Source organism: Gavialis gangeticus, unplaced genomic scaffold (genome assembly GCF_001723915.1).
Source record: "Gavialis gangeticus isolate Ggan-Ray unplaced genomic scaffold, GavGan_comp1, whole genome shotgun sequence".
Classification (NCBI taxonomy): Eukaryota; Metazoa; Chordata; order Crocodylia; family Gavialidae; genus Gavialis; species Gavialis gangeticus.
This window is the reverse complement of record NW_017728996.1, coordinates 32,404,941-32,417,279: the sequence shown is the minus strand read 5'-3', so window position 1 is coordinate 32,417,279 and position 12,339 is coordinate 32,404,941. Positions and strand designations below refer to the sequence as shown.

The following is a 12,339-nucleotide window of genomic DNA, read 5'->3' as shown; positions in this document are numbered from 1 at the left end:
TGTGGGATGCTCCATCCACCCCACCATTGCAGCGTTCACCAGCTGTGCCTGGGACCTCGAGGTACATAGAAAAAACATTTAAAGCTGTGTCTGGCTCAATCGCTGATTCTCTGAATCAGCATCGAATCTTCAGATTCAGCTGAATCGAATCGGAAACAGTGATCCAAATCAACAAATCGAATCACTGTTCCTGATTTGGGCCAAATCCAAATTGAATACAGCCCATTTTTCACACCCCTAGCCACCAGCTCCTAATGATTAAAATCTGCATCACAAAGACCTCAATTCAGTGAATGTCCCAGCTGTGAACAGAACTTAACCATTGAATAGGGATGGCTTTAAGGTTGTATTTAAGTGCTTTCCTGAATCTGGGCCTAAACTGCTGCCACAATTAGTTCCCTTTTGTTGGTTGACTGAGTAGGAAGCCCAAGGAGAATTGGAAAGGGGAAGATGGCATTGCCATTGCATGAACTGTGCCTGTTCTGTGATATCAGTCTGGACTGTTAAAATGGTTCTTTTCACCACATAAAAGAGGAACATTGGCTTGACCATATTTGCTGCAGGTACAACTTCTTAAATTTTCCTCTTACAAAGAAAGATGGGGAGTAGCAGAATATTGTCTGCTCTGGCTGGAGAAGTTTGCAAGTTAGTAAGAGAGAAAGAAGCCTGAATTGGCCTTAAAGTGACCTCATAATCTGTGGTTTACATTGACTGGGATTTTAGGGTAATTAGCAAAAAGGGACTGTGTAATCTAGAGAAGGCAGATGAAATGAGGAAAGTTTAACCAAACAAAAGAAGAGTTCACAGTGCTTTTCCTCAAATTCTTTCTCCCAGTCCCCAGGAACGGGTATGAATTTGCAATCTGCTAGCGACTCAATCTTGGTGATCTGAGCCATTTTACAGTACAAGTATAGCCTTTCCAGTTTCTGTTGGGCATTCCAGTCGCCACATACTTCATGGGTGTTTGTAGAATTCAAGCTCTACAGTCGAAGAATATGTTTTCTGTCTTGCACAGTGCTGTTGCCAGATTACTAGTACCACTCCCAAAGGTACATAGCAAGTGCATGTGTCACCACTAGGAAGAAGAATTGACTGTCCCTTCCAGAGTGGTCCTGTGTTTCCTATAACCCTTGTGTCATATAGGTCCTGAGCCTGTGAGGCACTTCAAAAACATATTTAAGTTACAATATGAATATTTTCATGTTTAAAGTAATAAGTCTATTTCTGTGCTTAAATTTGAGTGCATGCTTAATGCTTTGCTAGATTAGGGTCATAGTGGCCGGATAGAGCCTATAGTGACAGCACCATGAAAGTGGTAGTAGACAAAGCCTGGATTGTAACTGCATTTGCTACTTGATTATATGTAACTGTCTATCAGCAGCTGGTGTTCTTAGGGGTGCTCTTCGGGCATATCAGGCACACACTTTCCTGAATTGTTTGCTCTGATTCATGCAGCGCAACTAGGTCAGCAGGTGTCAGCAACTACCACATTAAAAATAAAAGGTGCTGAAGGGGGTTGGCTGTGCAGCTTCTGAGCAAGTTGTGCGCCTTTGGGGTTTTTGCAGTTTTATTTAGCCTTTTGTTCATTATTAAGAAGCTACAAAAATACTTGATAGTTAAGGTTTGCATTTCCCTTTGTGCAGGTGAAGATAAGAACTGCCATTTTGAATCAGTTCATTTTATCCAACCTAATACTGGGTAGGACCAGATGCATCAAAAGAAGAAACAAGAAAACCACCTAATTCTTGGAAATTGGCATAAACCCTTGAAGGATGGGGGTTTAATCACTCCTATAAAATGTTAAAAGACTTTTTCCAAAATTAACAGAGGGTGGGGACTAACTGCTTTATGGTTACTGTCCTTTTGCCTCCTACCCTGCAGCAAGTGAAAGCTAAACTGGGGCAGGTTTTCCCTGAATGAAACCAAGCTGAAAAAAGGTGACATTCTGTAGTCTTTCTATTCTTACTCAAAGCCTAGTGAGTGTTGCTTTGAGGTTGGAGTCTTGAAAGCAGTTTCAGAGCTGATGCTGTACAAGTTAGGTCTGGCAGTTGGCTTAGATGATGTATCTGGAAAATTCTTAGAAGTTACTTCATGTATACTTTTTAAATACTTGTAATGTTAAAGGAAACAGTGTTATAACACTTTTACACAGGCAGGTGACAGTAGTGGGAGATTTCTTTAAGAACATGCTAATCCTCAGATTCAGTTACCAAATAATACTTTAACCTTCTGAAGAACGAGCTTGTAACATGATTTGATAACAGGTTAAAACAGGGATTGATTCGAGCTACACACATGAGAATGATCCCTGATTGGACTTGCCTGGAAGGCCTGTTACCTGTTTACAATCAACAGGGGCATCTCCTCTTCTGAGTGCCATCACCTTTTCACCTTTCTTTTGCCTTTTTTTCTTGTCGTCCTTTCAATATCCCTCTCACTTTTTCTTCCATGTGTTAATAGCATAGTGACATACTTCCAGCATTGGCCATTAGATGCTGTTATCAATTAAATCTCTGTACTGCAGCTGGTATTAGTTATTACATACTCCAAGGTGATTTGAATGTTGTCTTCTCCATTTAGTGCTGCTTCTTCCACAAGCTAAGGAAATTTGTATTTTAGATCTGCTTTAAAATACTGGAAACAAAAGACCCGATAAAGATGGTTTAACAAGTGTCTTCCAAAATATATTCATTGCCCTCTACTGTCAGTTGTATGAAATGCACTGTCATAGTATTGTTCATTTTGATTAGGCAAATTGGGATTTCCAGAAACAGAATATTAATGCAGTTATTTGACAACAGTAAAGAGTATCCAAGTTGCCTGACACCAAGGGTTCTTATCTTGTATGTTAGAAATAAATTGATACTGAATACCTGTTCAAGTATAAACCCCACTTGATAACTGTGATGCTTTCACATGTCTGATGTGCTACCAAGTATGTATTTCCATACAAAGTATCAGGCACAAGACCTGGCACATATCATTTCAGCCATTTTCTTTTTGCTTTCAGGAATAAAAGGGATTTCCCAGCCCTCTGCTTTTATACCCACTGCTGAAAGCAATTCCTTTCAGCCTCAAGTGAAAACTTTGTCATCTCCTGTCGATGCCAAGCAGCAGCTACAGCGTAAGATCCAAAAGAAGCAACAGGAACAGAAACTTCAGTCTCCCTTGCCAGGAGAGTCTCCAGCTAAGAAAACAGAAGGCGCTACAACAAATGGAGTAGCTAGTATTTCTAATGGAAGCCCTGCCATCTTGTCTCCTCAGCCTATTGGTATCGTAGTGGCAGCTGTCCCCAGCCCCATACCGGTAACGTTCTCCAGTGTTCTCCAAACCTTTCAAGCCAGACAGTCTTAGAGAAAGTGTTGTTCACTGTTTACATTAGTCCTGAGAAATACCTAAGTGGTAGTGTAAATGGAATAGACATGTCACACATAGGGATACAAAGGCCCTTTTCTGTCTCAGTGGCTTTTTCTTTTATGTCAAGTAAGTGCCAGAGCCATAAATGTAATAATTTTGCATGATGGATGTGGAAGCAATAGAATGACACATAGCATGGGCTAAGCTTATCTTTGGCATAAGTCAGTGGCAGCAGAACTTAGGAATAATTTGGGTTATGTATTAGAAGAATTATATGTTTAGGGCAAAGTTTCCCAAGCTGCAGAAACCCACACAATGCATTGCTTAAACACTTAATATGTAGTGTAAATGCAGCTTTACTGATTTAGAGGGATCATCACTGGCATTAGTTTCAACCTTACTTGACAGAAGGAAGGCTGGCACCTTAAAAACTATGAAGTAGGTTGCTGCCTGTGAAAGGTCATGACTGAATCAGTAGTCTGTAAGGTGCCACCTTGCTCTACCTTTGGCCTGACTTCAGACTAACACAGCTAACTATCTCTCTGCTCTCATTTGAATATCTGTACAAAGGAGCAGAGGGTCATGATGGTAGAGGGGTTTTAAGGTGTCTTGTGATGGTTCAGAGGTGTCAGTCTGACCTTTACTTTGGACTTGTGTCAAAGGTTGTCCTCAGTTGACTCAACTGTAAATGGGTATATGGTCATTTGTACTGAGCAGTCACAGGCAGCCAGATATCATGCTACCTGCCACATCATTCCACTGTGTGTCTTCTGCTGAGTACCAGGCTAGCCCAATGCCGGTGGACCTTTGACTTTTTTTTTTTTTTTAACAATAGAACAGACTTGACTAGACTGCTTCAGCTGAGTAATACTGATTTCTTCTTTTTTTTGGCTCTTCTGCCCTGAATAATGTTTGGTTTGCATTGTATTTACTGCTGGAATTTTGAAAACTGATAATGTTTGAACACCTTCTCCACACTTTAGCTTCCTTTGTTCAAGGAAGGGAGTGCACAGATGTTGGTATGGACTGGGGCTTCAACTTTGATTGCCAAGACCCAAGGAATTAGCATGAGTTCTAGTAAGCTGAAAGCAGTGGTTTCCAAATACTCCTCAAAACACTTAAATACAGCACAGCTTGATTCTTCCGTTGTGATCTTTCATTGGTTTAAACGCTCATTTCTATTTTTTCATTTTTTCCCAGGCATTTGGGAATGAGGTGGGCTGTGGGATGGTGTGACATGGCTGCTCCTGTTTGTTATGTAAGTTGTGTGGAAGTTGACCAGTAGTATGGAAGAGCAGCTGTTTTGTGTGTTGAATATTTATGGTGAACACTGCTACTTTGGAAGGGTGCATAGGGCACAGGATGGTGCCAGTTTACACACGAATAACTAGCATCCTTTTAATCCTTAAGATGTAGATCTTTTTCTGCCATCCCTTAGGTTAACACAAGCCATTAGATTTCTTTAGGTGCCTACATTTTTGTTTAAACCACATTTTTGTTTTCTACACAAATAGGTACCGAGGACCAGACAACTGGTAACATCTCCCAGTCCCATGGCCGCATCTGATAGTAAGGTTCTTCCGCTCAACGTTCAGGTGGTCACTCAGCACATGCAATCAGTCAAACAGTCACCAAAGACTCCTCAGAATGTTCCAGCCAGTCCAGTTGGTGACCGTTCTGCACGGCCTCGTTACCCACAGATCCTACCTAAGCCAGCAAACACCAGTGCTCTCACCATCCGTTCCCCCACTACGGTGCTCTTCACCAGTAGCCCAATTAAGACTGTTGTGCCAGCTCCACACGTGAATTCCTTAAATGTGGTAAAAATGACAGCAATATCTCTTGCCCCTAGCAGCAGTAGTGTACCCGTCAAACAGGCAACTTCAGTGAATAGCAGTACAGGAGCAACAGAAGAGTCAAGGACTGTACCACAAATTAAAAATGGATCTGTCGTTTCACTTCAGTCTCCAGGATCTAAGACTGGCAGTGTTGCAGCAACATCTGCAGTTGAGATCAAAATGGAACCAGAAGCATTACTGGATGAGAACCAAACACAGTGCCAAGAGAATTCTGACATGTCTAAGCCTTTAAAGGGAGCCTCTGGCCTGCCTGCTGCTCAGAGGAGTAATTTTGAGGATTCAAACCTGAAAGCTTCACCAGAGGGCATCAGTGAAGTGAAAACAGTTAAGGGCTGTGATCAGGGAGCTGAAGAAGCAAGGACCAAATATAAAACCCAACCTAGCGAAATCACACCAGTTTCTTCAGCAGGCAATAATCAAAGCACTCTCACCCTCTCAGTTGCCAGTCAAAATTTCTCCAGCACCAGCATCAGTTCGCCTCCTAGTGGTGACTCTGCTATTAAAGACAAAGCATGCACTAAAAGTCCAAGGAAGCGACTGTCTTCCACACTTCAGGATTCCCAGGTGCCGCCTGCAAAGAAGCCACTGGTGGGGCAGCTTTCAGTTGGTAACAACATGGAAGTTCAAAAAGTGATCAGTGTTAAGAAGGTTCAGAAGGTTGCATCACTTGCTAAAAATGACAGTACTCCTGCACTTCCTCAAATTCCTGGCAAAGTAACTATAAAAGTAAATTCTGCAACATCAACGCACTTAGTGACAAACTGTCCATTAGGTTCTAATGTAAATACTGGTGATGCTGCTTTAGGACAGCAGCTCACAGCATCATCTCCAGATGTAAAAGTAAAATTGGAAGGGAACTTGTTTATCTTAGAAAATGATTCAAAATCTGATGGCAGCTTTAATCCAAATGCCTGGCAGCATATCACTAAAACCTCGGACTTCACATCTGTGAACTGTGAACAGCAGCAGGATATCAGTGTTATGACTATTGCAGGACACTCTGGCTCTAGTGATTTACAGGAATCTGTGTGGGAACCAGTGCACTGTGAAGGCATACAGCAGGAAGCATACAGCCAACAGTTACAGAGTCAGATCCAGGAATCTCCTTTGGATCAAATTCAAGGACAGTCTTCAAATCAGTTACCTTTGCAGTCTGAGCTAAAAGACTTTGAACACACAGTCCCCCAGTCAAATGAGAACTTCTTTTCATTTGATGATGACCTCACACAGGACAGCATTGTAGAGGAACTGGTGCTCATGGAGGAGCAAATGTCTATGAATTCACATCCTTATGGGGGTTGTCTAGCAATGGCACTTCAGAGCCAGGCAGCAGCTCCAGGAGCTCCAGTGTCATCTCATCCAAGCAGTGCTCACTTCTACCATTCAGTCCATAACAGTGGCACTCCAATTCACACTCCCACTCCCACTCCTACTCCCACTCCAACCCCCACCCCGACTCCAACCCCCACATCAGAAATGATGGCGGGGTCTCAGAATGTGTCACGAGAGAGTCCATGTTCAAGACTGGCTCAAACTACTCCTGTAGACAGTGCTCTAGGAAGCAGCCGGCACACACCCATTGGAACGCCTCATTCTAACTGCAGCAGCAGTGTCCCTCCTAGTCCTGTGGAATGCAGAAATCCATTTGCATTTACTCCAATAAGCTCTAGCATGGCATACCATGATGCCAGCATTGTCTCCAGTAGTCCTGTGAAACCAATGCAGCGACCTATGGCTACCCACCCTGATAAAACCAAACTTGAGTGGATGAACAATGGGTACAGTGGAGTTGGTAATTCATCCGTTTCAAGCCATGGCATCCTTCCAAGCTATCAGGAGTTAGTGGAAGATCGTTTCAGGAAACCTCATGCTTTTGCAGTTCCTGGCCAATCATATCAGTCTCAGTCCCGGCTCCATGATACTCACTTTGGCCGTGTGACTCCTGTTTCACCTGTGCAGCATCAGGGAGTCTCTGTAAACAGCACCACCAAACAAGAAGGCTTTGCTGTTCCTGCCCCACTGGACAACAAGGGGACAAATTCCTCTCTTGGAAATAGTTTCAGATGCCGGAGTGTGAGCCCTGCTGTCCATCGCCAACGTAATCTTAGCGGAAGCACTGTCTATCCTGTTTCTAACTTACCACGCTCTAACCTGACCTCTTTTGGAAGTCCAGTGACACCAGAAGTTCACAATGTGTTCACAAATATCCATGCAGACACCAGTGCCAATAATATAGCTCAGAGAAGCCAGTCTGTTCCGTTGACTGTCATGATGCAGACAGCCTTTCCGTCTCTTCAGAAACAACCAAACACTAAAAAAATAACTAACGTGTTGTTAAACAAACTTGACTCTGATAGCGATGATGCAGTGAGAGGTTTGGGAATGAACAACATGCCCTCAAATTATACAGCGAGGATGAATCTCACTCAAATTTTAGAAACGAACACTTTTTCTAGTGCCAACTCACAAAATATGATCAATTCCAGCACTTCAGTTTATGAATTCCAAACACCAACTTACCTCACAAAAAACAGCAGCACCGATCAGATCAGTTTTTCTTCTGGAGACAACCAAGCACAATCAGAAATTGGAGAGCAGCAATTAGATTTCAGCAGCACTGTAAAAGACCTTTTAGAGGAGGACAACCTGCAAACCAACCAGCAGCTGGTGAATCAGGTGGCATCTGATCTCAATAATGTTGCATCTGTCTTTTCCAACGACATCAGGTTGTCTTCCGACCTCTCAGGCAGCATTAATGATCTGAACACTTTAGACACAAATCTACTGTTTGATCCAGGTCGTCAGCAGGGACAAGACGATGATGCTACACTGGAGGAGTTAAAGAATGACCCATTGTTTCAACAAATCTGTAATGAATCCATTAACTCAATGACTACATCAGGTTTTGAGTGGATGGAGAGTAAAGATCATTCTGCCGTTGAAATGTTGGGTTAATTTTGTTTTATAATATGTATGTAGCACACTGTATGTAAAAGACAGATGTATTGTATTTGTCTTAATGGAAGTGCCTCCCGCAGCAGAAACACTTGCTATGTATTGTGGCATTTTTTAAAAGTTTGCTGTACCAGTCGCTCATTTTTCAGCAGGGAATAGGCAAGTCTTATCAATTTTAAATAAATTTCTGAAGATAATGGGCTATTGAAGAGCCAGTATTACAATTTAAATTTTATAGCATTCCCACTTAATAGCATTTCTTATTCTACCAAAATAAAGTGGCTGAGAACCAGCATTGATAACTGGAGTAGAGATGTTGAGAGGGTTTTGAAGAGAGGGTTTTAAATCTAGCTTGTTACTAGGCATTCAGTACTTTGTATTGCCTTCTACTTTTAAGTAGATACTTGTCAGTCTTTGTTATCCAAGTCTGAAATGTATTGTGCCTTCAGACAAGTAGGTGTTGATTAAGCAGGTGGGGGGTTCATCATGATGAGTGGCATGTAAGCGGTGATGTATCACTGTACAGCACCTCTGGATGCTGCTCAGTAGTGAACCATGAGAGACCTCTGTGGCACCACCAGAAAGAACTATTTGCACCATGGGTGGGCAATTATTTGGGCTGGAGGGCCCCTTAGGGAGTTTTGGTGAGCTGTTGGTTGCGGGGGATAACTGATCCAATGCAACCTGCCGCACCCACTGCCAGGGCTGGACAAAGCGGGTAGGTGTGGTCTCCATGGAGACCAACCTGGAACGTGCACGGACAGGGTGTGATCAGCCAGACAGATGGGATGGGGACATAGGCAGGTAGGGAGCGGTGTCTGGGAGTGAGACAGCAGGGGCTGGGGCCGGGATTGCAGGTGGTGACAGCGTGGGGCCGGGGCCGGGGCCGGGGCCCGGGACAGAGCCGCAATCTGCTTCCTGCATGCCCCTGCTCATGGAAACAGCACCTGTTGCAGGGATGGATGGGGAGCAGATCATGGCTCTGCCCCAGGCCCTGGCCTATGCTGTTACTGCCTCGTGATCCCAGCCCCACCCACCTACCCTGCTCCCAGACACTGCTTCCTGCCCCTGGACCTATCCTGTTCACCTAGCCACGTGCACCCTGCCTGTGCAGGTTCTGAGCCATTCTCCTTAGAGACCCCACTTCATACAGTGCCCCTGACAGTGGGGGCAGGCTGGACGGGCTGTGGTGCCCAGGCAGTGGCAGCAACACTAACAGCAGCTGGAAGGAATGACTTTGGGGCTGCTGGGAAGCTGAGTCCAGCTGTGGTGCCACCCCAACCCCGCTGCATGCCTGGGGTTGGCGGGACCAGCCGCAGGCAGTATGGCCTGGGCTGCCCTCTGCACCTGGGCCAGGTAAAACCCCTTGATGGGCTAGATCTGGCCTCGGGCTGTATTTTGCCAATCCCTGGTTTACACCTGTATGAAAGAGCTGATAGGAAAAACTATCATGAAATGATCAAGGAAAGAGAAAAATGCACTAAAATTTTATTTAAAAGAAAACAAAATCTATTTAGGGTTTTTAGACATAAATATTCATGACCTCACAATAATTTAGTTTTTACTTTAAATGTTAGTTTTTGATACCAGGTAAAAAAAAAATGCATGAAAAATGATTCTGAGCACTGAGGCTTAATAACCCCAGAGATACCATGCATTATAAAATGTTAGTTACTGTTTTATTATTTATCAGTTAGAGAAAGGGACATTATACTTGGCGTCCTTTTAATTAAGAATGGCTGCATGAAATCATAAAAATACTACTGTTTTTTAAGATTTGTTTTTAAACCCCTTCTGTTCTGACCTGCTGGGGGTCTTTCTGTGTCTCCTGAAAACAAAGATGATAAAAATATTACCTAATTTGGTGGAGAATGGTTAGAAATACTTTGTGTAGAGCCATAACATTCCTAGGCACTTTACAAACACAAAAGACCTGGAATAAAATTTTTTAGAGTATTTAAGTAATTTAGGAGCCTAAGGGCATGGACAAATTATCAAATGGCACAAGTTAAAAGGGAGTGGAGACTTACCATCATACACTCTTACACATTTTAACTCACCTTTAATTTGATAATTCATCCATACCTTAAGTTTCATATTCAAAGTGATTTAGGTGCTACCCAGACAGTCTCATTGCAAGTCAATATTGTACTTTCCAAGTCTCTTGAAAATGGGATTTATACTCAAGTCACTAAACCACTTTTGAAAATGTTATTCCTAGTCTTTAAAAAGAATAACGTGAGGGTTATAAACTTCTCTAATGGTGAACAGAGAAGGGTACTTAACCATCCATGGCTCTGATGCAACAAAGGAGATCTGTACAGTCAAACTGTTGGCCAAGAAGAAGCCTGCTTGGGCTTCCAGGCAAGCAAATCCCTTTGTTGCTTTGTCTCCTAACCATTGTATAGGGTTTGTGCTATCCAATGTAAATTGACATAATTTAATCTTAAAACAGAGTAGGGAGCATTTCTCTGACTTGCATTAGGTGACTGAGAAGTAGGGGTGTGTGAAATGGGCCGTATTCAATTTGGATTCGGCCTGAATCGGGGACAGCAATTCAGTTCATTGATCCAGATCACAGTCCCAATTCAGTTCAGCTGAATTTGAATCTGAAGATTTGATGCTGACTTGGAGAGTCAGCAATTCGGCCATAGACACAGCTTTAAATGTTTTTTTCTACATACCTTGAGGTACCAGGCGCAGCTCATGAATGCTGTGATGGTGGGGCAGATGGAGTGTCCCACAGGAGTGCAAGGGGGCTCCCTGCATGCTCAGCGGCAAACCCAGAAGTGGACTGGAAGTACTGGGTGCCCCCCCCCCAGACCCAGGAGGCACTATTAGCTGAGCTGAAGAGACACAGGGGTCCCCCAGTGCACTCCCCAGCAGGCCCAGAAGTGAACTGGAAGTGCTTCTGATCCATTTCTCAGTCTGCTGCCAAGTCTGCTGGGAACCCCCCTGTGCTCCTGTGGGACACTCCATGCGCCCCACCATCTCAGTGTTCACAAACCACCTGGTACCTTGAGGTCTGTAGAACAAACATTTAAAGCTGTGCCTATGTCCAAATCATCAAATCTTTCCAAATCTCTCTGTATCAGTTTAGAGGGTTCTGAATAGATTCAGAGAAGTAAAAGGGTCTCCTGACTCAATTCGGAGATTCGGCAACCAAATCAGGCCAAATCTCTGCCGAATTGAATCAGCGACTGAAGCTTTGCACAGCCCTGTTGAGAAGTTGTCAGCTTGTGTAGAAGAGAACAGAATGTTGCCGTCTAATTTAGCAAGTCAGGAAATGATCACATTTTCAGCTATTGTTGTTTTTTGTTTGTTTGTTTTTAATGTCTCTTGGTAACTTGTTCCATTCCTGAGAGTAAGCTGAGATTTTTCAGTATTTGGTTAATGTTTTTAGTGAAATTCATTGTCCTGGTACTGCTGTATGAGCACTCCAGATGTTAGTACCTCAGTGTTTCTCCCACTCCCTGCAATACAGCACTGAGCAAAGGCTGTTCCATGCCCCTACATGTGAGCTCTTCTGCAGGGACAAGCAGTAGTGCCAAGCTGCGGCACCTTATATGGGGTCTGATTCCACTGCATGTAAATCCATGAAAGGTTTGCCATTTCAGTGGTAACGGACCTACAGAGAGAGTTCAAGCTCCTCCTAAGAGAAACTGTTTCAGGTTCTGTTTAGGAGACAGAAGGTATTAGATGGGATGGGTTTTGTGCTGGTTATTCCTATTTTCTAAGACCCCACAAATTCAGATCAAAGCCATTTCACTTTCTGAAGAAGGCTGACTAGGCTGAGGCTCAAGTTTTCTCTGCCCATGGCCTAGAGCCAGAGTGCTGCTGACATCCTCCTGCTTCCTTGATTTCTTTAGGAGTTGTAGATCTTCAGCATCTCTCAGATCTGAGCCTATATGAAATGCCAGCACCACCATGGATATGCTAACCCTGTTCTTCCAGCAGATTTAAAAGGGAAGAATAGTGGGAACAGATGTATGCACCAGCATTATGGGGGAACACCTTCCTCGGGGTTATGGAGTTCATTGTGTGTGCACAGCATGCTTTCCTTCCCTCCACCACGCTGAGGGACAGACTCTTACTGGGGTCCAGTGAAAACTAGTCCCCTTCTAATTGTTCTGTGTTAAAAACATTTCTCGGTAAAGCTAAAGTAAAT

General features: G+C 43.5%; 1 protein-coding gene and 1 long non-coding RNA gene across 3 annotated transcripts in view; one reads left to right on the top strand and one right to left on the bottom strand.

The window, feature by feature from the left end:
• Window positions 1-7,824, bottom strand: part of LOC109288636 — a 9,381-nt gene extending 1,557 nt beyond the window's left edge. Inside the window, exons 1-2 of the long non-coding RNA XR_002095198.1 lie at window positions 7,737-7,824; window positions 2,339-2,634 (exon numbers count right to left, since the gene is read on the bottom strand). This is a non-coding gene — a long non-coding RNA (uncharacterized LOC109288636). The remainder of the gene's footprint in view (window positions 1-2,338; window positions 2,635-7,736) is intronic.
• RFX7 (regulatory factor X7) overlaps window positions 1-10,365 on the top strand; it is a 103,246-nt gene extending 92,881 nt beyond the window's left edge. For both annotated transcript variants that reach the window (XM_019504265.1, XM_019504264.1), the window contains exons 8-10: window positions 3,011-3,306; window positions 4,872-8,938; window positions 9,604-10,365. In XM_019504265.1, the coding sequence (XP_019359810.1) occupies window positions 3,011-3,306; window positions 4,872-8,171 (3,596 nt within the window). In that variant the 3' untranslated portion in view covers window positions 8,172-8,938; window positions 9,604-10,365. The remainder of the gene's footprint in view (window positions 1-3,010; window positions 3,307-4,871; window positions 8,939-9,603) is intronic.
• The last annotated feature ends 1,974 nt before the right edge of the window (window positions 10,366-12,339 follow it).